Source organism: Rhinolophus ferrumequinum, chromosome 17, assembly GCF_004115265.2.
Source record: "Rhinolophus ferrumequinum isolate MPI-CBG mRhiFer1 chromosome 17, mRhiFer1_v1.p, whole genome shotgun sequence".
Taxonomy (NCBI): domain Eukaryota; kingdom Metazoa; phylum Chordata; class Mammalia; order Chiroptera; family Rhinolophidae; genus Rhinolophus; species Rhinolophus ferrumequinum.
In genome coordinates this window covers 754,567-778,514 of record NC_046300.1, presented here as the reverse complement: position 1 = coordinate 778,514, position 23,948 = coordinate 754,567, and the positions used below count along the sequence as shown (strand labels likewise).

General features: G+C 50.2%; 1 protein-coding gene across 4 annotated transcripts in view; it reads left to right on the top strand.

The window, feature by feature from the left end:
* The window catches only part of LOC117037310 (contactin-3), a 209,305-nt gene that overhangs the window by 95,200 nt on the left and 90,157 nt on the right, over positions 1-23,948 (top strand). For all 4 annotated transcript variants that reach the window (XM_033133242.1, XM_033133240.1, XM_033133243.1 and 1 more), the window contains one exon: positions 13,694-13,789. In XM_033133242.1, coding sequence (XP_032989133.1) covers positions 13,694-13,789 — 96 coding nt within the window. The remainder of the gene's footprint in view (positions 1-13,693; positions 13,790-23,948) is intronic.

Sequence of the window (23,948 nt, the reverse complement as noted above, 5' to 3'; positions counted from 1 at the left end):
TGATCCATATAAGGAAAAATTTATAAATTGGACCCCACCAAAATTAAAAACAAAACAATATAAAGCAAATCTTTGCTCCATGAAAGGCCAGGAGAAGAGGATGAAAAGATATACTGAGACTGAGAGAAACGATTGCAAGCACGGCGTGTGATAAAGGGAAAGGTCTTACAATAATGGAGAATAAAAAGGTTAGAGCCGTTAGAAATAATACTCCAGTATTTAAAGTAATCTGTTTTGGATTTGCTTTAACGTATTCCAGGAAAAATATAAAAGCCAGAATGTATAAAATCTAATGAAATGTGTGATGGGAGGTAAGTAAAAAAACATTCAGGCAAACTACCTTCAAGGTCAAAGACAGGTTTTAACTGAGAACGAAGGATGAGTGAGGGTGGAAGAGGAAAGTGAAAAGGGAAGAGGAGGTGAGTTTCAGCAGAGGGCCCAGGTGAGGGAAGGTGTGATGGCAGGGAGAGCAGCACGTGGAGGGCATGCAGGGTCCCAGGAAGTCTGATGGCTGGACCTAGAATTCACAGGTGAGCGGGAGAGATGAGCCTCAGGAGACGGCAGGTCTCACAAGCTTGCTGAGACGGCAGTGGGCAGTGGGGTGCAGACGAGAGCAAAGGGGGTGAGCATTGCCCTTGGAAGGTTGTCCAAGTGTTTGCTGAAGGGATTGGGAATGGTGGCCTGGATAAGCGGCTTAGTCCTGGAAACGAGGAGGAAAGGATCCGCTGCAGTCGGGGTCGACAGACCAGAACTTGGTCACAGATCACGTGTGAGGAACCGTGAGTGACAGTGACAGTGAGATTGCTCTGTCTCTGGACACATGCGGGGTATGAAGAGGCCACGTGGAGAAAAGAGAGCGAGCCCCCGGGAGGCCACACACCTGGTACCAGGCAGGGAGGGAAGGGTTCTGGGACCTGACAAGTGGGGCCAGCGCAGGTGGTCTGTCAACTAGGGAAGGCTTTGGTTTTTCTTCCCACAAGGGGAAGAGTTTAGCTGCTTTTAGCTGAATGGAGTGTAGCTGTCGGACGTAAAGATGTGTAAATGGAGACTGAATTTACAGGTGGTGTGTAAGCTTCCAGCTGGGAGAGCACAGATTGGAAAGAGAAAGCAGTCTTCTGTTCAGTCTGTGTGTCTGTGGGGCTCGGAACCAAACAGACCTGTTTTATTTTTTTTCTTAATTATGCTCAGTTGCAGTGACACCTTTGCTGTCGAGACCTGCGGGTGGGTGTCGGCAGTTGCACCATCAGCATTACACGGGACGTTTTCTCCAGCAGCCCCTTTGCAGTCAGACCTCCCCTGTCCCCAACCAGTGGGAACCCCGATCGCTTCTCTGTGCTCACAGCTGTGCCGCTGCCAGAAGGCGCCTCAGTGGGATCCGACAGCAGGTGGACTCTGGAGTCCGGCTCCTCTGCAGGCCATTGGGTCCCAGTCACAACCCATCAGCTCACACTTTGTGGTAGAAAATGTGCAGATGAATGGATGTGGCTATGTCCCGATAAAACTGTGGGCACAGCAAATTTTGTTTCATTAATTTTCACATGTCATGAAAACAGTGTTCTTCTTTTGATTATTTTCAACTGAATGTAAAAATCATTCTTAGCTCGCGGCTGAGCGTGAACAGCTGGCAGGCTGGGTTTGGCAGCCCGTGAGCCCCAGCACACGGGGAGCCCTGGAAGGTGTAGCCCCCGCATGACCGATGGCGGGCGCGTTTGCTGAAGCCCCGTTGCTGAGTAGAAATGGAGGGAGTGTGTGTGATTCCGACAGAGGCTGTGTCCCGGCCCTCACCACATGCCAGCCGCTTCCTTCTCAGTCTCTAGAATCGCTTTTACTGATGGATTCAGCGAGGGTGACCGTTTGTCCCTGTGTGTCCGGGACACTTTTAGTTCACACTCGTTTTCCCATGAGCTAATGCCTCTTTGCACGCCCCCGTCATCTTGCCATAGACGCTGAGTTATAAGGTGGAGCCAGAGTAAGCTTGTCAGCCCTCATAGGAGATGTCGAGAGGGGCACCTTCCCGGATCCTGGGCAGGTGGCGGTGACAGGCTGATCTTTGTACCACAAAGCCTCTGTGTGGGGACCCACACGACTCCTTTTCTTCATCTTCGAGTCGGGAATGGTTACGTTTCATCTGCGGAATTGAAAAAAACAAAAACAAAAACTTTCTGAGCATTGTGAATTTAACCCACCAAATGTTTGTTTTCTTGATAATTGTTGGAAAGCTCAGAATGAAATATGTGACCTGAATATCAGCAAGTAGGACTGCCTGCCTCTAGAGTGTGTCGTCTATCCCTGCTTCTCCTTTTTTAATTGGTTAGATAGCTCTGATTTGTTTGCTGTCATACGTTATCTGTCCTTCTGAGCTGGGCAAAATATTTTCTTAAACAAATCATGGCATTGAACATTTAATGAAACTTTTGTTCTCTCAGGCTTTCTTCAAATGTAAAGCATTTCTCAGTTTTTAAAAAAGATTTCTCATGTTTAATGGTGCGTGTGCATAAGGCACGCACATAAGAAATCAAAGTAAACATTGTTTTCATTGGCTTAATTAATTCAAGAGGGTAGTAGGAACAGGTCCATGACATCTCCTCCTGTGCTGCACACAACATTTAATTTGGAGTGGTGGGTTTTTTGGTGGAGGGAGGTCCTGGGAGGAGTGTCTTGTGTCACCTGGTTGAGGTAAATGACGTCGCTGTTATTTGTTTTACTGGTGAGAATACTGAGTCGCAAGGAGTGGAGGTAACTTGTTTCCCCACAGAGTTGATCAAGTATGAAGGCAAACCAGGGCCACTTAAGTGCACACTCAGGTGGCGTGCCTGGGGACATGCACGGTGACACCTGTGCAAATCTGAATCTTAAAAACTTGTCTTAATGGGAAGTCACTTCTTGAAAATCGTTACCCATTTGGAGTACTTTCAGCTTTTGAAACAATCAAATACTTTTTCAGTTTCTTCCACTCTTACACTAAATGGTGACTTCGTTTTTCCCCTCCAAAAACCTTGTTGATCATAAGTGTCTACAAAATATCAGTTTTAATAATATTAACATAAAATAGACCTTAACTACTAGAATATTAATCTTATACTAGAACTTTATTAAATATGAGATTTTAACAATAAAATAAACACTACCATTAATAGATCATAGCATATCTATGGAAGAAATTTTGTAAGCTTTGTTTATTGGTCTTCAGAATATTTTATTTGCTCTATTTTTATAGTTTGTGGAATATATGCAAAAAACTTTATGGTAAATAGATTTTATTTTTCCTTTGAGTATCCTCCTGGTAATTTGCATTTCAACATAAAAGGAACATTTCAATCTCTCAGCTAGATGAAATGAACACATGTTCCTCTGCCAAAAAATTCTAACCTAAGTCATAACAAGGAAAATTGAGAAAGTTTGTGTTTTTTAATTGGAAATGCGAATTCGCTAGAAGGAAACTTCCCACCCGTCACTGGCTTCCTATTTGAAGAAATGCTCAGGAACCCGACTGTTTCATTATTTCGGCCCATTTCCTTTCTCCAACTGGTGCCACCTACGGATAAGTGAGCAGTGTGTCTCTTACTGGGTTTCCACCTGGCCTCCGTGCTGACACTGGCACGGTTTCCGTACAGTACTTGGCTGCTATGAAAGAAATTTGTCGCCTTTCGTGTCTGTCCCCCTCACTCCGAGCTCATTAATGCCACGTAATGCTGATATGTTCCCGCAGAGCTGAGCGCGGGGCTGGCTTTGGCGTTCCCCGTATTTCAGGTTTTATGGGACTGCAGTGCCTGTGAAGTAGACACTCCTGGGCAGGGAGTATGGTGGCTTTTGTCAGTCAAGTCATGAAAGTTGAACCGTCTTAAATGGTTTCCCTCCTTTTTTTTTTCCAGTAGAAAGTTCTCCATTTAGAAATAATTCTGTGGGCATTAAAAGGTTACAGATTCGCGTGAAAAGTGTGTCCCCATCACAGCGGTACTGGTTGCCAGGCAGCCACTCCCATCCGCCCGCCCCTGAGTTTATGGCCACAAGTCCTGTGCAGCAGTGTCTGCCACCTCCTGTCCAGCCTGCGTCCCTGCTCAGCACAGAGGACGTTGTTCCCTGGCTCTGCTTCCCCAGCTGCAGCGCCCGCAGCACAGACCAGACGGTTCCCAGGTGTTCCCCAGGCCCATGGCACCACTTCACCTGAGAACTTAAATGCACATCCCACCCCACCTGGGACCTGCCGCTGCAGACACTCTTGGGGGGCCCACGTGATTCGGAGGGGAGGGGCCCACATGACCCCAGGTCCTTTCTATGAAGAATCATCTAGGCTTCTTTGTAGGCTTTTTCTTTTGTAAACAGTGCTGTGATGCAGTTCTTTGTATGGAGATTATAGGAATTTGTCAAAATGTTTTCCAAAGTTTTACCAATTCATATTGCTGCCAATAATGTGTGAGATTTTTCTTAGTGTTTCTGAGACAATCTTTCTTGTCATTTTCCCCCTATATTCTGATAACTGGAACGTTCAAAGACGTTTTTCTAACTGTGTATCAAAAACTGTATGTTTAAAGTATATTGCAAATAGTTACAAAGCCGCTACACTCCCTTCCCACCAAAGTAACAGATGCTTGGAGCTTCCATTCCCTGCAATGCAAGCCTGTGTCACTTCGTTTTCATAAGCCTGCATGCAAACGGCCGTTTTCATTGTTTAGAAGAGGGGTGAGGGGTAGACTCAGCATGATTGATTTTGTCACTGTTACATGACTGTGGTGACACGATCACAACACGTGTTATAAAATAAGCCATGCGCGTTAACACACTCTTTTGAGAAATTTCTAATTCAATTACCTGTGAGGCCAGAATTTTCCGTCCTTTCCCTTGCTCGATGACCACGTTCCAGTACCGTTCCTCGGACTGTTAGGTCCTGGGTCCCTGCTTGTCCCTGGGTCCCTGGGTCCCGGCTTTCTGTGCCAGGGACCGTGCAGCTGCCTCCTCGGTATTTGGGGGAAGACCAGTTAGTGCCAAGCGGCCTTTGGTAACAGAATGAAACTGACCTCGGTCAGCCCCAATTTACATTCGAACGACCAATGAACGGTGCCAGAGATGTTTCTCCCTATCAGGTAGCCTGTCCCTTTACGCAGAATTTCAAAGTGCGTGGCCCTCAGATAACTGGACAGAGTAACTTTTATTAACATGTTCATCTTTATATCATGTGTGTGTATCGTACTTCAGAGACCTGAAGCTCCCCAACCTGCACAGGCAGACCCCCGAGGGGATCTCCCTGGACACTCTCTCCCCTGCTGAGTATCATGAACCCAGGTGGGTTTTATTCTTCTCGCTATTAGAAGTAATCGCTGGTTTTCTTTCTAATTGAGCAAAGATGACTAAAGAGATTAGTGCTCTAAAAGGTATATAAATAATTCAGATTTAAACCCTTTACAGCAATGGGCTGATTTACTTAAGACTCGGAACCTCATCTAAACATAATTTACTTGATTTCCAGTCCTTTTCTCTTACTTTCTTTCCTGTGGCACTGTTAGCGGCAGTGGACTTGTCCCAGAGTGGGCACAATAAGAAGCCACAAACAATCTATATTAATTTTATTGTATGTTACTTAGATATTTATGGTTTACCCTTAACGGTGTCTGAAAAGACTTTAATTGGCATATGGAAGGAAGTTAATATAAAATGGGACAAGCCCGTATAAAAACAGGAGACCATTTAAAAGGATTAGAGACACCTGGGAGGTGTTAATTCTAACAGCTGGAAAGTACACGGACAGCGACAGCCAGCGTGGATCACGTGGGCTTACACACTTTTCATCTTGGATCTAGAAACATACAATTGTCAGAAAGAGCTGACTTCTTTCTGGAACTAGGCAGAGGCGGATGTGGGATCAATATTGTGTAACAGAAAGCAAGGAATGTTTTGCAAAAGATACAGAAAGACAGTGGTGAAGCCTCCGTTCCGTTAAGTCCGTATGGCGCTGAGAGACGTTTTCAGTGGTCTGATAACCTGCACACTCGCTGATACTTAGTGTCGGTCCTGCCAGGGAGGACATCTCAGGTAACCTTCACGGCAACCCCAGAGATGTGTGTCATTGCTCTGTGTTTTACGGCTGCAGAACTCAGGTGTGTGCTGAGAAGTGGGAGTTGCTCAGGTTATCAGGTAGCACCCTGAGCTCGGAGCCTGTTACTCCCCCCAAGCTTTACATGTTGTCAGCTTCCCCCAGGTGCTTCGCTCTCTGATGCCGTTAGCTACAGTAACGCCTGCCACAAACGGAGGACGAGGATGAGCAGAGTGTTCGTATTCACGTCGTCACTGTCCCGTTCTCTTTCCATGCCAGGTGTCTCCATCCTGTAAGCAATCACGAGACGTAACTAGGCTCTAGTGTTTCTGTCGTTATTCTGTGCTGTTGGGGGTGAAGCCTGAGGACTTCTGTGTCTGATAGGGCAGTGGGCACAGCACCACACGTGTGTTCAGAGCGCGCACACACAGCAAGGAGGGAAGGTGAACTTGCCCTCTTCTCACCTGGACACTGCACTCACCCACTGCCGTGCGGGGCCCGGAATTCTTGAGTGTGTGACGGAGACGTCCTCTGAGCAGAGAAGGTCACGAGTCACACTGAGTGTGAGTAGCTGCCTAGAAACCCTGAGTCTGGCTCCACGCAGCACGGAAGACAAAGCCGCCGCCTGGAGTATCTTAGAGCAGATGTTCCCGGCTGAGTGCCTCATCCACAAAATGACACTGGACAGTGGGCCACGTGGCTCGTCCCCTTCTAAGCCTGGCTGCGTCTGCACAGCTCTGCCAGAATGACTGACGCCCACGTAGCTGGAAGAATCACCTGTTGAGGTGGTTTACTCTTCGTTGTGGGATGGTCTGCAAAATTCAAATACGGCCATTGAACCTGGAGGCACAGGATCCCTGCTCCTGCCATTGGGGTCGGGACGTGGGGGACCCCCCCCAACACACACACACACACACCTAAGGGACAGTTACTTCGGCAAACTGGATCGCTCATCCCACGAGAGGAAGGTGATGGAAAATCTTGAACTTGAAAATGGGATGAGTGGTGCGAGTAATCTCACGACATCACTGGGAGGAAGACAGCCAGCCTTCCACGGGTGTTGAGGTGACATGTTTGGGGACACCCAGTGTCCTTGCCGATCCCTTTTGTCCACTAGTTGGAGAGAGTCGTCGTTCGGAACAATGAAAAGTCCTCTTGCGCTGCCTGTCTTCCCTCTGAGCCTGCACGCCTGGCGTTCCCCGGGGGCATTCCGCACAACACGTGTGGACATCACCGGGTCCCCTGGCCGGCTGGCGTTTTGGGTGGCTTTGGCCAAGGGGAGGCCTGTTTACTAACCCAGCTCGCTCTGGGCTAGCTTGCTCCATGGCGTCCTGGAGGGCTCCCCGGAGGCCACAGCTCGGACAGCAGCCCTGTCCACGCAGCCCCTCCCTTCAGGCCGAGGGTGCTACTCCCGCCCCATCACGGCGTCAGCCCTGCTGGCTTCCTCCCTCCCTGCTGGCAGACTCTCCCCCAGGCACCCCGCCAAGCTGTGTCCCCTTACACTGCTGGCGACCTGATGAATGGGTGGCTGAGATAATCAGAAGTGTCACATGGGAAGGACAGTGACTCTCAAAGGACTCGTCCTGCATCCACGTGTGATAAGAGCTGGGTGGGGGATGTTTGTATGGAAGACGTCAGTGGCACGTGGACGTGCCCTCCGTGCCGTCTGTCTGTCTGACGGTTGGGACCACCCCACCCGCCATGATCTCTGCATGGCCGTGTGAGCGTGTGGCTTCCAGACGCAAAGTCCTCTGCAGCCGTGTGCACCCAGGGCAGCGTGAGCGCCGAACGTCGTGCAGCATCTTCCTGGAGCCACAGTCAGAGAAGCAGGGAGAGATGGGCGGCTTGGATCTGGACCGTATGTTTCCATTACACAGCGCAGCCTAAATTTGATCTCCACGTGTACTCAGTTAAAAATGGGTTAGTGAGATGGTTTGCGTTCCTTACACCCAGTGCTTGAAATCCAGTTACAGCACATTCCGTTCCAGACTCGTCACAGGTGGCCAGCGGCTTCTATGGGACCGTGCAGCTCTGAGGCTCTGATGCCAGCGTTTGCTATACATGCCCTCCCCACACGTGTGAACATAGATAATTACATATGCACATGGATGCAGATACACACGCAGGCGTGACCCCCCCCCCCCCGTACACAATCCCCTCACAGCAGTGCCACACTCCCCTGCACATCTAAATACACCCCAAGGCCAGTCTGTCGGCAAATGCGCCCTCTGTCACTCAGTCCCTGGGCACCTGATGAGGTTGTTGAATGACTGCACGAATGATTGAAAGCCTGACCGTACCTTAAACATGACTTTCAAATTGGGCACATATTATCCATGTCAGTTTTCTACGTGAGGTGACGGCTCTAAGAGCACAAAGGAGGGAGGAGCTTCAGGTGTATTTTGGGTGAGATGCTGCTGCCCTTTCTCCAAGTGAGAGGCCCAGGGTGTCCTGTCAGCCTGGCTCTGACACTCGGTCACTCGCGTGACCTCAGGCACAGCCTGAGCTCTCGTGGCCTTGGTGTGCGCATGTAAATGTGAGGATGATAATATATATTACCCATCTTACAGTGTGTTTTTTTAAATCATGAGATAAAATATGGGACTCTCTAGAGGTTTATGCACATGTAAGTCATTTCAATCCTGTAAAAGAATATCCGTTTAACTTGAATTAAGCATTGTTTTAGACAATCCATAAGTAATCATTGACGTCTCTCTCTTATTTTGGTGAAAATTTTCAGTATATAATCACATAATTACATATAATTACAAGAGAGAAACAAAGGAAAGAAATCCGATTAGCTTTTTCTGTGGAGCAGGGGTGCTGTTTGAGCGCCAGTGTGTACGAGACTCCCGGCTGAGTGAATCACTAACAAGCGAACTCTTTGTAAGGAAGGGTAGGCGTGCCACAGTTGATATTTTTGCTTGTCGTGTTAGGAGAGCCGTTGCATTATGCTACTGTGTTTTTACTTTTCATTATTCCTGTCATGTATAGAAGTAAGTATATAATGTAACACCGTATAGTCATCACCAAAAGTCACATGCATCTTAAAGCAACTGTTCCGTGAAATGTACAAATGGCCTGGTGACTGACACATTCAGCCAACCTCAGAGACCAAAGAGCGGGAGCTTTTAAACTCATTTCATGTGTTCAATTCATCACCTATTACTTAGTACCCACTCTGCTAATTACAGGGGAAAACCAATAGAAATGATGATGCTCTGGGGAGAGACCCCAGCCCATAAAAAGCAAGAGGCCAGACACAGATACAAGGGAGACGTTGAAATCCTCAAGGAAGGAAAATGCTAGCTGGGCTCCAGGGACACAGCCTGGGACGTGGCCGGGAGGCGAAGCAGCGTGCCAGTACTTACTACGAGCACCTAGTACGTGTACGACGGCAGACAATTAAGTTCGTGAACTCATCCTAAAAAAAGTGCTACATCCCTCATTGCTGAATTATCACTATGGTCACCTTCTAAGTCCTCCCCTTGGGAAGCTATGCACTGATGCCAGTGCCTCGTCCACCCTTCAAAGCAATCTTGGAATCTTTTCTCTGGAATGGCCATCAGAGCTGTCATCGTATTACCCTTGATGTCCTGAATGTCATCAAAATGTCTTCCTTTCAATATTTCCTTTCTCTTCGGGTAAAGAAGGAAGTCATTGGGGGCCAGATCAGGTGAGTAGGGAGGCTGTTCCAATACAGTTATTTGTTTACTGACTAAAAACTCCCTCAGGGACAGTGCCGTGTGAACTGGTGCATTGTTGAAGTGCAAGAGCCATGAATTGTTGACAAAAAGTTCAGGTCGTCTAAGTTTCTCATGCAGCCTTTTCAGCACTTCCAAATAGTAAACTTGGTTAACTGTTTGTCCAGTTGGTACAAATTCATAATGAATAATCCCTCTGATATGTATGTGTGTGTGTGTGTGTGTGTGTGTGTATATATATATATATATATATATATACACACATATATGAGGTTAGCAACATCATTGCAACAAGTTCACAAACTTAACTATCAGACTTCGGAGGTATTTCAAGAAGTCTGCATTTATTTTCTCATGTAACCTTCTCAGCCGGCTTTTCACACAGGTTATATTTCTGCATTTGTCAGAGAGCCAGTGGGTCAGAGAGTCTGGGGAGTGTGCAAAATCCCAGAGCCGTTTCAGTAGCAGAAACTGCAACCAAAGGCTGTTAACTCGTTTCTTTGCTGAAGACGCCACTGAGACATTTTAATCTAGATTGTTAAAAAGCTTTTGAAATGTCGGAGAACATAATTAAGATAACTGCAGTGAAGTGGGTGATTTGTTCCCATAGTCAGAATGTTGTCATTCTTTGTGATCTGGTTTCCAGTTGGCGAGGAGATGTCTCTAAGCAAAAGGGCCCAGTGCATCTAATCACAGGTAGTCATTACAACTCCTCTGTGGCACACCCAACACCGTGGTTAGTTTCTGAAGCAGAACGTTCTCTTAAGAGTCTTGAAAACACCGTTCTCTTTATGTGGCGATGTTTTGAACAAGAACACTGGCTTTTTCTATAGTCCTGTTTAAGTCAGATTGACTTTTAGAATGTGGTGTTCACGCAGATGTGCCAAAATATCTCATCCCTTCGGCACCAGGCAGATCTGTCAAAGAGAAGGAAAGCCGTCTGTAGTATTGCCACACACATTTTTTTTAATGTGGTTTTGATGACAAACGTAGGGTTCTTTTTACGTATACATGAAATGTAAAAAGAAAAAAAAATCAGAAAGTAAAGATGTATTTTACTCTTTAGTTTAAATTAACTGCTTGTGATTTGAACTGTAGTATTCCAAGTGGAATGAGCATCCTTAATCAAATGGAGAGAGTTTTTGTTTGTTTGTTTTCTCCAAATTTCATATACTAGAAGAGCAAAACTGCCAGTAGTAGGAACATTAAAGATCCTTAATTTTTCTTGTTTGATTTAAAAATCCAGCATTTACTGTTATTTAGAAACACTAAATACATCACGGGCTTTCTTATTTGATATTGTCAGGACTAGTAGTTGGACTATTAATTGAAAAACACTCTTTTAAAATAGGTAATTGTTGAAAAAAAAAGTGCATGTGTATCATAAAAATTCCATGTTTGCTTCACATTTGTAACTATGTGTCATTTGCTGTTTTGTTTTTGTTTGTTTGTTATTTAATGTGTGCCTAAGGCTCTCTGTGGATGGATGGTGGCAGTGCACTATGTAACTTCTATAAAGCACACCATTAGGAATCACGTGTGATTTCCAGTGATGTTTTTCTTTGAATTTAAGTGATAATTAGAAAACTATTTCTGGTGTAACCTGGGTGTAGAAATAGCTACAGGTTTTTATTTTGTGTTTTCAAGCTTTTATGGTCATCGTGCTCCCTCCAGGCTATCGAATTTTGGCCTCGGTTTTTGGGACAGGGAGGGTAATTTTCCTTTATTGAGTTTTTCAAAAGCCTTTATTTTTATTGAAACAGCAATTCCTTTTATTTTCATATCATATTTTGTGAACTTTCTTGTATTTCTCTATTAACTTAATTTCAACAGAAAATGTAAAGCGCGTAATCAGTTTTGTGAACAAATATAACTGATTTGGCTGGAGCTGAAGAAGGCCTGCTGGCAAGTGGCTGCAGGCACGGCTGTGGGTCTTTTGTGGCCGGAAGGGGCGGTGCTGCCACGGGGAGCCACTGTCCCCGAGAGGTGTAGCTCGAGGTCTGGGGGATGGAAGCCAGACGGAGGACAGCCGTGCCCACCGCCGTGGGCGTGGACACACCAACTGAAAACAGTTATTGTAAGAGTCCAGAATGTTCAGACAATGCGTCTCTCAGATACAAGGATGAATTTTTAACTAGACCCTCAGATATATAGACTTAAGTTGAAAGGAAAGGGCGGGACGGAAGTAAAGTTTTAGACGCAGAAATACTCTGAGTGGCAGGCCATGCCCTTGTGTCCCAGTACCGGGAATGCAGGCAGGTGCTTCCTACACATAAGCGTGTCCATACGCCTCGTGTGCAGACATGTTGTTGAGTGAATGACAGTATTAGAACCAGGAGTGTGGACTGCATCGTCTGGGCAATGAGACACGCCTTAGCTTTTTGAGCAGGGATTGAAAACTGGGTAATTGTTTTATGGAGAAAACCGAACTCGACCCTGTGGGGGCCGTGCTGATGGGATGAACGGGAGGGGCGACCCCAGGTAGGGAGACCGGCCCACAGGTGGGTGGACGCGTTTGCTGTGTCACAATCCAGAGAGCTGCGCTGGGAATCAGAGTCGCCGCCCCCACCACTACTGCGGTGTCTGTGTCACAGGCCATCCATAGCACTGAGACACAGATTTTCAGCGAATGGGAAAAAACAAAAAACAGGTCTTGCAAAATACAAAAATACCTTTCTGGAAAGTGGGGGGAAAAAAAAAGCTTTGGGAAAAATTAAAAGAGATAAAGTCTAGACGATTTCTATCACATCGCCTGTTGAATCCAAGGATTCCTTCACGTCTGCATGTAGTCAGGACTAATAAAGCATATTCTTAGGACACTGGGGCTGCTCAGGTTTCAAACACAGACACGTACCCGGACATATGCACCATACAGACCAGCCAAATTTGTGTCATCAAATAGTTCCAGCAAAATTAAAATAAAATAAATATGCATTTTATTTATTTTAAAATAATGTCACTGGCAGTTACCAAGAAGGGCCAACTCAGAGAAAGACAGTTAAATAAACCCACATATCCCTTTTTATTTGCAGCTCTCAAAAAGTACAAACTGCTGGGATAATACCCCAAGGAAATATTTTCAAGGGGCTAACAAAGCCATCATGGCAAGTGCTATTTTAATCACCAGTGGTTATTTTTGAAACATTTCATTTCTTCCAATGACAACGCAGGACAGCAGACTTCGACTCATACTCTCCAGCCTAAATTGCAGCGTGAACAGAATTCTACTGGTTTCATTTTGTACAATTGCACGTATGTGTTCAGAATTTGATAGCAGCCTTTCCCAGCATGTCCCATGAAATGTTCCACGCAGAATTCTTTGGTGCCATCCGCCTGGGACCCTGGAACTTCCATCTCATCTCAGTAGCCCTTACTGGTGCATATATTATATGAAGTTCTCTGGCTGTCTGGCTCATTCTGCACAAAGAAACATTAAACTGGCTCAGCACAGTGTTTCCCAAACGGTGTTGTTGGGACATGACCAACTTCTTTGGCTGATTTTAATGCAGGAGGGATTCTTGAGCTGTGCTGTGTGACCTTGTCATCCTGTGCTTGGTAGTTGGTCCTGGATCCAGCCACATGCAGAAACCGGGGCCAGCAATCCATGAAGCACTGTGACACGTGGGTCTGGGGCGCGCAGACTGTTGGCTGAGGAGACTTCATTTCTTCTTGGGGCCCTGTTTCCTGCTTACTTAATTCTAATATATGCCCTGTTGGGAGTCCCGAGTGATCTCTGACACTATTATAACAATGCAGGATTGGGGTGTGTATTTTTATTGTGTTGCTGAATTGCTAGAAGCCGTAATAAAGAAATCAAAATCCTCCTTTTCCTTCTCAAAGCAAGTGTTCCCCTGAGATTCCTGAGGCGGGATCTGAGCTGTTATCCTGTAAGGGTTGTCCGTGTGTGAGCGCTAGAATTTGGCACTTCTTTCTGAAGCTGTTTCTTTTGTTTTCGCATCAGACCCTGACGGTCCCACCAGCAGAGCCAGGAGTGCAGTGTCCGTGCGCGAAGGCCAAGGAGTGGTGCTGCTGTGCGGCCCCCCGCCGCGCTCCGCAGGTAAGCTCCTCAGGTGAGGTCCGCAGGTGAGGTCGCGGCTCCGCTTCCTGTGTCACTGACCACGGTGGGCGGCCGCCGCCCGGGCCCTGTCGCTGCTCCTGTCAGCAGCCCTGTGTCCCCGCACCCTGAGAGCCTTCCGCGGGCTGCGCTGGACTGCCAGGCACTCAGGCGTGGTCCTTGCAGAGACGTCCTGACGTGACGTGATCCCAGCCCCCGCAGGAGGGCCCCGGCCGGGTCCATTTCATCCCCAGTGGGTCCGAGCAGAGCGCCATCCTCACGGGTGCCGCTGGGCCTGAGTTAAGACCGCGGCGTGCCCTGCGGTCTCTGTGGTCTCTCTCTCACACTCATGCTCTTACACATGTACAAAGCTTTTTAGTGCAGGACGTTGGCCCTCTTCATATTGGCGTAAGAGCTACATGAAAATATGTGTGTATATTCAGTCATTTTATCGGGGAGTTGGAATTGGGTATTTTGTGGTAGGTTGCTATAAACTGAACTATTGCTAGAAATGCAGCAGCGGACACACCAGCTCCGCAGTGAGGTTAAGGGCACACCACGGCCCCAGGGACGGTCTGCAGCTCTGCGTCAGTGTCCTCATGCGTACTTGGCCGGCTTGGTCCCTGGTGGGACCAAAGAGGCGTCATCGCACGTAAGTCAGTGATGCTGGAGGGACAGACACACTCTGTACCCCGAGGGTGAGAATGACCGAGCGGTAAGCAGATTAGAGGGCGTCTCTGTGAGCAGGGGCGAAACACACAGGCTTCTTCCCTCGTAGGAAAGCTTGTTCAGATGGTCTTATCAGTTCTGTGACCCCGAGGTCCCCCTACCCTGTGGCTTGTCAACTTCGATCACAAACCAGCAGGTCCCATTGTCAGCGTCGCCCCACGAGAGGTGTCTGAGCCAGCGGGAGACTGGGCAGCAGGCCCCATCCGCGCACGGTGGGTTAAACCAGCTCCCTAGTCCACTGCATGGCGTGCATTTGGCTGGGACCTTGAAGTCCCAGGGGGACTTGAACTTGGAAGGGAAGCGTGGAGTGTCCTGATTGGAAATACAAGTAACTGAGCTCACACAGCTGGGGTGACCAAGTGGTTTTCAGTAGCGCCGTGCGGTTGTCACACGGGCCACCCAGCAGGACTGGCCGCTTGCTGGGGGTGGGGGCAGCAGGTGGCCTGGGCTCTCAGCTTCCTTACGATCCACCTGGGCTGCCTACTCCTGGTGACCGAGCAAGGCGGGGGGATCGAGGGCCAGCCCTTCCTGCCCGGCCCTGGCTGGTTCTGAGGGCGGCGCTGAACCCAGACCATCCTGCCAGGCCTGGGGGCGTTGTTGGACCACAAAGCATTCAACGTCTTTCTCTCCCATCCCGGCTTCTTTTTGCCCCCTTGATTTCCCAGGTTTTGATCTCTGATGAAAAATCTTTTATCCTGAACTCAGATGTAGCGTCTGCGCCCTGAGAACCCGAACCCCTGCCCTGGGGCTGAGCCACTCCCACCGACGACCGTGTCTCTCTGTATCTCCTGGCTGCTCCCTCCGGGTCGGTCCTCTGTGCTGTCCAGTCCTTGCAGGGATGTGTGTGGCCGCTGGCCACTCCCGGCTCCTTGGGCCCTAATGCTGGCTGTGAATGGACGGGGTGCCCGCAGCTCAGTAGCTACTGGTTTATTTGGACCAACTTTGCCCACGAGATTGTCCCCAACGCAGCCCCACCTCCTGGCAAGCACTGGGCTGAAACGGTGTCATTTCTAGAGGAAAAGAGGGTTTTCTTAGGAGAAAAAGGGGAGGTGTGTTAGCTCGCAATAAATCACAGCTGCAACTCCACCTAGCAAGGAAGTATCAAAATCATGTAAATTTGCTTTTTAATCGACATCAGATAAGAGCTGGGTGGCCTTCTCCATGGCGAGGTTGGACCCAGTTTAAGATTCTGCCTGAACGATCTTTAAAGCCTTTCATGGTTAGATGTGCTCACTGATGGCACAGCAGGGTTGGCTGGACGCACACGTGGCCATGTCTTCACGAGCTGTTGGGTGAAACGAGGCCCGAAAGATCTTTCCCAACCACGGAGTGGGAGACCCACTGAGGACGCCCTGTGTGTGCCCTCCTCCTGACTCCACACGCTCCTCTTGTCGTGTCTGCGTGCGTAGGTCGGGCCGACTGGCGGTCAGGTGGGAATGTGGGTGATGAAGGAGGAATGTCCTCAGACGGGCACGTTGTCCCGACAGCCTGGACCGCGATAGGACAGCGAGTGACCGAGCACACGCGGGACTGCGGGCGGGGCCTGGTGTCCGGTCAGATGCTGGGATAGTCCCAGCCCTCACCCCGCCGTGCTGGCTGGGAGCAGCCTGAGGACGGAGCCGGGTCACTGGCAGGTCTGCACCCAGGTGCTCAGCCTGGGGCTGCTTGTAGCAGGCGGTCAGTACACGTCAGTGGAACAAATGATCACGTCCATGAGATGAGTAAGGATCCTTTCATAGGAGTGCCCAGGTTCAAATGCCTTTTGAGAATTCCTGGAAACTCATGTAACTCTTATCTTCCCTTCTTTCCGTGTCCTGGGGATATGGGGACACTGCTGACCTTGTCACGGAGTCCCCAGTGTCCCAAGTGTACACGGGGCCATGGTTTTAGCCCAGGGCTTCTCACATCCCAGGTGCGATATGAAAGGCAAACACTGCCTGTAACCTGTGATTGGTTGGTGTCTAAGAATCCGTGGGGAAACTCACCCAAAACAGACTCTTTTCCGACTTGGAAATTACACTGTGTGGCACGGCGTAGCCTGGGTGTTTAGGTTCTGCAGAGCCCCTCTGAGAATGACAGTGGGATGAAAACATCAGGACACAAAGGAGCAGCAGGTAGCGTGCGCCACGCGCCTTAATCATTGACGGTGTGAGGTGCCCCAGCAGCGCGGGTCCTGCCCACGGGCTCCGTGCCACCCCCAGCAGAGGGGACGTTTCAGGACCCGGAGGCGCCGCCCTGTGGAGGCACCTGGTGGGGTGACTCGAGGGCTGTCCAGCTGGGACTGACCCCCAAGGGCTTTGCTTTTGGTTTTGGTTTTTCCTGTGGCAACATGACCCGTAAGGACTGTTACTGCTCAGCTGTTTATTAAGTCGCCGTTCTCACCTCTTTTATTTCCCCCTGGCTTCCAGTTCTGTCACTGGCCCATAGCAAGACTGTGTGAGACGTCTTCTCTTGATGGAATAAGGTTTTGACTTTCTTGTTTATTTGTAATGAAAATCAGAAGTGTCCTCCACAAGCTGTCTAGTGAGATAGAGGTGGAAAGACCTAAGCTGGGTCCCAAGTGTGGGGACTGCGTTGTTGCTGAAACCCCCTGACTCCGTCTGAGAAGACTCCTTGCGAGGCGGTGACGGCTTTGCCTCCGAGTGGCTGCCATTTATTTGCTGCCATAGATGGGAAAACGGTTTCACAGTGAGTGACAATTGGGCCTTGTTCCTAGAATCCCAGTCACTCCTACGCACACAGGTGGCTGTCCCCTGAGAGGAGCCTCATCTCCCACTCACTCTGTGACATTCCTTCCAGTTCTGATCCACCATCTGCTGTGCAGGACCAGTGACACCCCTTCAAGTCCAGAGGAATTAGCCTCCTCCTGGAAACTAGCGGAAAACTGGCTAGTGACGAGCGAAACGTGAGGGCCTGGATGTGGCTTATCTGTGGCTTCATTATTAGTCTAGTTACTAACAGTGTGAAAAGCTAGGAATTCACGTGATTACCACCACGGCTGATATCCCTGCAAAATCGTGAGAAATGCAAATGCGCCAGAAAAATCGTCCTTTTGTAAAAAAGGTGACAAGACTAGTTCCTGGGCACTTTGTGATAAATACTAATTAGTGTTAATTAGGCAATAATTAATTAGGCAATTATATTAGGAAATCATAGGCAAACCAAACGGTTGCATACACGTATGTTGATAGAGAGCTGCTTTGTCTGAAGGTGGCTGGTGGCGTTTGCTCTGAGTCAAGAACCAGGTGGAGTCTCTCCTTGTTTCAGAGCGAGGCTCCCCCCTGGTCCCCCCGGCTCCATCCAACACCCCCGCCCCACGCCTGTGCTCTGTGCATGTCCTGGAATCGGCGGCCCTGGGCCCTGCCACCCACTTACACACCAGGGCCTTTGGGGCGTGAACAGGGCACTGCGGTGCCAAACCACAGGTAGTGGGGACAGTAGTGCATTTATACTGAAACCCCTTGTAACCCCTGCTGTGCCCAGGTGAGAGCTGGCAGCAGCAGGACCAGATGGCATGGGGTGACGTCCTCTGGATCGATATCTTTACTTCTCTTTTCTTTCCACAAGACCAGGAAACAAGTCATCTCAGGTAGTCCAGAGGGGACACCTGAAGAAAAGGAAACGCAATCTGTAATCTTAACACCGTCCTATCTCAGGCAGGCGTCGTTCCGTAACCCACCCGGCTCCACTGTGCCTGGATGTAATTTCCTCAGACTTGGAACAATCGCTTTTTATGCCACTTTGAGGTAGAGAACACATGACGTCTTCATGGGCTGAGGATGCTTTGTGGCTCCTGTCACATGGGTCCTGGGTGACTGGGAGAGGTGTGTCAGAGAGGCAGGGCCCCCCTTCCCTCAAGCCGTGTACCTGAAAGCTGCATCACAGCACACACGGATGCCGTCCCACGTGTGACGGCAGAGAGGCGAGTGGCAGGCTGTTGAGGACTAAGCCTCTCGCCCAAGGTCACCGGCCTGGCCCTGGGGACTGATAAGTTAGCACGTCCCAGCACAAAGTCTGTGTGAACGAATAATTGTCAGGATTGTAAGCCCGGGTCTGAATGCACTCAGTGCTGGGTGACTATTGACATTTCCGGAAGTCCCAACGAATTCCTACCGCATTCAGACAGATGTGCTCTGAGTCTGTTGGCAGGTGACCTCAGCTGCTGTGAAACGGAGAGCAGCGGGATGTGTGGCTCTCTGCAGGGAATGTGTGTTGCAGGGACTCGTCTGAGCTGCTGCACGCCTGCTCTGTGGATGGAAAGGGGGCTGAGTAATGCAGAGTCTCTGCAAAGTGCTGGGATGTGGAAAGTGAGTTTGAAATCGTCTCCAAGCCTCCTCCCTCCCTGCCTGCCTTCTTTCCATCCATCCATCCACCCGTTTTATTCATTCATTGATTTACTCATCAAATACCTGTTGACGTGTGGAAGCCGGTCTGTGTCGCATAATGAATGCCATTTCACTGGAGTGAACCTGGCCCTTTCCTTGAATAATCTGAGTGGGAAGGAGAGGGAAGAACAGCGGGCATTGCTGATGGACTTGATGGGAGTGGATTAGATCAGCATGTGTTGAGCCCCAGCCCAGGCCGCTCCCAGGTGAAAGGCACCAGCTCAGCGTGCAGGAAGTGGGAAGTGGGAGTCCCCGTTCTCGGGGGCGTGTGGTCCCCAGGACCTGAGAAACATGGCCTTGGCCCTGTCGTGGCAGTAAAGGGCGCTGTTCTTCAGCCAGGCGCCAAAGGGCACCACTCTGGTTCTGCACTGGTGGGCAGGGCTCAGCGCCATTAGGGGGTTTGTCCAGAGCTGCGCAGCAGGGGATTTGGGCTTTAGACCTGACCTGTGGGTTTTTAAAGGAGCTACATTCTGCCACAAAAAATACAGGCTTCACTTTGTTGATTTACACAGTTTCCACATCCTAGATGTTGCTTTCCAAACCCTTCCACAGATACACGGATGCAGTGAAAACGCTTTCGGGCGTCACCACCACACACACACACACACACACACACACACACACACACACACACACACACACACACACACCCCCCCCCCCCCTCAGGAGGCAGGATGGGCTCAAGCTCCCGTTCTGACCACATGGGCTTTGGGCAGGTTGCCTCATCTCTGAAGCTCCATTTGTCACCTGTAAACGGGGACTAATCTCAAAATTTATCGTTGTGGGGTGGTCATGAGGGTTTAAAAGGTAACACATGCAAATGGCTTGCAATGTTTGATTTATTTATAGAGGTAAAAAAACACTACAGCCCTAATATGTTTATTAGATGGAAAAATGTAAACTACCTACATCAGTCTGTAAGGAGCGTTCTCGATATTTTATCCCCGTACCTGGGGGTCATCTCGCCTGCAGTGTTTGTACCCATTTTGGAAAACATGGTTCTGAGGTGTGTGGGTTTCGCTCCTGCTTGGAGCACCTGTGATTTCGAGGGAGGACTTGGCAATCTGTTGTTTAACAGCACACGACCCTGCGCGGTGAGGCCGTGGGGCCTGGAGGTGCCCCTGCAGGAGCCCCGTGACTGCCTCTCGCAGGGGAACCCCGGCTGCCTTCCCGCAGGCTGAGCAGGACATCTGACACAGGCTGAACACGGTGTTGACCTTGGGGGTTGGAGGACAGACACCCTTCCCATCGGCCGCCCTCGAGACACTTTTCCAGATTTATTTTCCACTTTCTCAGAGTAACGGAGCACCCTCTGCTTCTAGTCTGCTTTTCGTCGTCACTTTTCTTAGCAAATGCTTCATGCCCCAAAGTCGTGCTACATCTCTCAGCAGAGTCAGGGGCAGGAGGGAGACATGTGACATTTTATGGTATGTGATCACACACGGTCACCTTTGGGACCAAGATGCATTTAACTGGGAAGAGGCAAATCTGGGAGAGAGCGACAGATGCGACCTGAACCCAGTTCCCATGAAGAAGCCTCACGCTCCCCGGGGGGCTGAGCAGAAACGCGGCGGGAAGACACCGAGTCCTCCTGTGAACTCTGTTCCCACTGGGAGTGCTTAGGGTTTCTGTCGTTCTCTGACATAATCAGTGCTTCAGTGACGTTTGTATGGGGGGAAGCAGCGTCACTGGTGCGTCCTTCATTCCTGTTTGGTTTTGACCTGCGCCTGTGCCCTGGACACTGCCGTGTAGTGGCCCCTCGACCAGGCCGGGGCCCCCTGGAGACGGCCTGCCCAGCGGTGCTGCGTGATTGCAGGCAGAGGGCAGAGGCAGCCTCCCGACATGGCCCCGTCTTCTCCTGTGCTTTCCCTTTCCTCCCAGAACCTCTCTGTGTGACCCAGAGCAGCGCCCTCCGGAGTTCTCGTGGAGGAACTGGCATCATGAAAAGGGTGAGGCCCTGAAAGGACACTTTTTCAAAATGCTGGGGAGCAAAGAGCGCGTCCGTTGCTGCTGGAGCTCAGAGAGCTTCTCCTACACGGCGCTGACTTCTCACAGCCCCGAGGAGGCTCCCCCTGGGCTCCCCACGCCAGCTGTCCCCTCAGGGCTCACCTTCCTCCTGCCCGCCAGCGATTTCCAAATCGTCCCCATGAGCACCCAAGGGCTGGGGACAGCTCAGCGTGACCCCTCCATGTGGCCAAGGAGAGGCCTCAGCTCTTCCCATGACAAGTGCTGTACTTACACGTGCTTATGTTTGGAGATAGGATTCTGTAGTCACAAACTCTAAAGAAAGAGGCGGGAGGGTGGGGGCACAGGGGGCAGGTCGCCCCCCAGCAGCGAGCACAGGAGGCGGCGGCTGGAATTTGTTCACACTCATCTTGGCTGCAGAGCCCCTGCTGTGTCAGGGCTGGATTCTTCAGGACGTCATGAGGAAAGCAGGGAGGGATGCTCTGACTTGTTCGTATGCTCATGGCGCGCTGTGAGTCCGGTTAGTTACGTGTGGATCCCATTGCGTCTGTTCCAGTCATCGCAGGGCTCGTGTCTCCTGGTGGGGAAACCAGCCCACTGATCACCCAGGTTCACTGATCAGACGAAGCTTACCGTAACCAGAGTGTGTTTTCAACACAGCTGCCAAAACGTACTGTATTCTCCGATCTCTCAAGGAGGCGTGCTGTCTTTCCACTGAGATGTGAAAGGACCTCTGGGGTGGTGATATGTGCAGGCTTGAGGCAACCTCTCCATCGTGATGACCTTCAGCACCACTCGCGTCCTGCGCGGCTCTCTGACCTTTCTCTCCGTTTATGCTTTCTGGCAGCTCGGAGGCAGAAGCTGCACACCTGACATCCGCTGTAAACATGAAATGTTAATTCTTGGCGCCAAAATGTTAATACTGCCAGTCACTTACCGGTACACACATGTGATTTATCTTGTTTTCCCATGGCTGGAACGTGGAGCCCATGTGTTTTCTGACCTAGTGCTGGTAATCAGGGAAGTTCTGCCGTGGTTTTCCAGAGCTGTTCCGAGTCCTGGATTCATGGGCGTAGTTCTGGGGGGAGCCAGGGGCCTGTGGTCCTTAGCCCTGCGGTGAGGTGAGGGGTTTGCTCTCTGCAGCAGACAGCGAGAGTGTGGCGGGGGACCGGGGGGCAGGACTGTTAGGACAAGATGCAGACACACTGGGCCAGTGGAAACACCCAGAGGCTGGGATGAGACGTCACTGGCCTTTCTCCCCGTGAGCCAGAGCAGAAGCACGGTGCTGCGTCTCCAGGAGGCACGGGGAGGGTAGACTAAACACTCATGCTTCCTTCTCTTCTAAGCTGTGCATGGTGTTGGCAAAAGGACGTGAGAGCCTGTACACTCGGAAGTGAAAAAGCCTAACAGCTGGTCCCTGTGCAGACAGTCCTGTGGGAGTCCTAGCAGGCCCGCAGGAGTTGGGGGCCAGCCTGGGTTAATGGGGAGGAGACAGGGGAGGGGAAGTCTGAAAAGTCTTGAGGAGTCAGAGGTGCAGGTAGTTGCCCTGACGACAGGAACAGAATCCCCTAAGGAAGCTTCACACGAGGCCCCACGTGGAAACACAGGGTGTTCCCGCAGAAGCCCAGTGGTGACAGGTTTGGTGTGAGCTCTGCAGGAACTGAGTGTGTGTCCGAGGCGACTCCAGCAGCCTGCGTGGCTGCGATGCATCCACAGAGGTTCCCACTGCACGCCCGTCTCAGGCCTCAACCACGTCCCCCCAGTGACAGGGACACTTCCTGCACGTGCGGTTGAAGGAGCTCAGACAGGCACCACCTCTGAGGGTGCCCTGCCCTGGCTGTGTCACTTCTGTGAAGCCTTTTAAAAACAGCGCCGTCGCCGTGCCGGGGAGAGAATCCAGCGGCAGGATTTCCTCAGTGCACACCATTTAGTAGTGTGCTGCAGAGCTGTTGTCTTCTTCCTAATCACGAGTTAGATCAGACTTCCAGAAGCATGCCGGCAGTGCTCCAGTCTTCAATCCAGGGATTTGTGTAACACGGAGTTGCCAGACAAGGAGAAAGTTAATTGCCTCGAAAGCACAGTAGCCTGAGGCTTGCCGCCTCCCTCTGTGCATCAGAATTTGTGCAGCTTTGTTGATGATCTTAGATCTTTCCTCCCAGTCTTAGCAGCTGACTGCAGAAGTCAGTGATTGCCTGGGCCATTCTGGCTAAGTCGGAACATACTCAGTCACAGGGAGGTTAACTGCAGACGCACCACGCTGCCCGCTGCCACTGGCCACCATGGCGGGCCCTCACCTGTGCATATGTGGCCTTTGATGTGCCCTCTGTGCAAGGAGGAGGGGACATGGCTCCTTCACAGGCCAGCACGGTGTCAAACCTTACCCACTGGAGATGCCTTTGAACGGATGCAATGTCCTGATATATTCTCCCCTCAGATATTTACTCACCAGCATATTCGAAACTTGCTGTTATTTAAGAAGTTGCGGTAGGCGGTCTGGGTCCTGTGCTAAGAGCTCTGGGCCTGCCTGGGTTTGAGCCACACCATTGTGTTTTCTAAGTTAGGATTTGCTGACCACCCACAGAGTGCAGGCACAGCTGGGCAGTCTGCGGGCGTGGCCAGGCCACCGCAGTGACGCGATATCACAGTGAAGCGAGTCACATGAACTTTTGGTTTCCCAGTGGGTGTAAAAGTGACGTTCACACTATACTGTAGTCTGTTGAGTGTGCAATAGCGTATGTCTAAATACACAGTGGACAAACCTTGATCAGAAACACTGTATCGCTAAACATTGTGAGCCATCACCTGAGCCATCAGCGAGTCGCAGTCTCCTCCCTGGTGAGGGGTCGGCCTCGATGCCGATGGCCGTGACTGACCAGGGGGTGGCTGGGAAGCCGGGGTGGCCGCGGCCATTTCTTAAAATGAGGCGACAACGAGGCTTTCCACATCGACGGACTCCTTCTTTCATAAATGATTTCTCTGCAGCACACGATGCCGGTTGACAGCATTTGACCCACAGTGGAGCTTTCAAAATTGGAGTCAGACTCTCAAGCCCTGACACTGCTTGTTATCAACTAACTTGATGT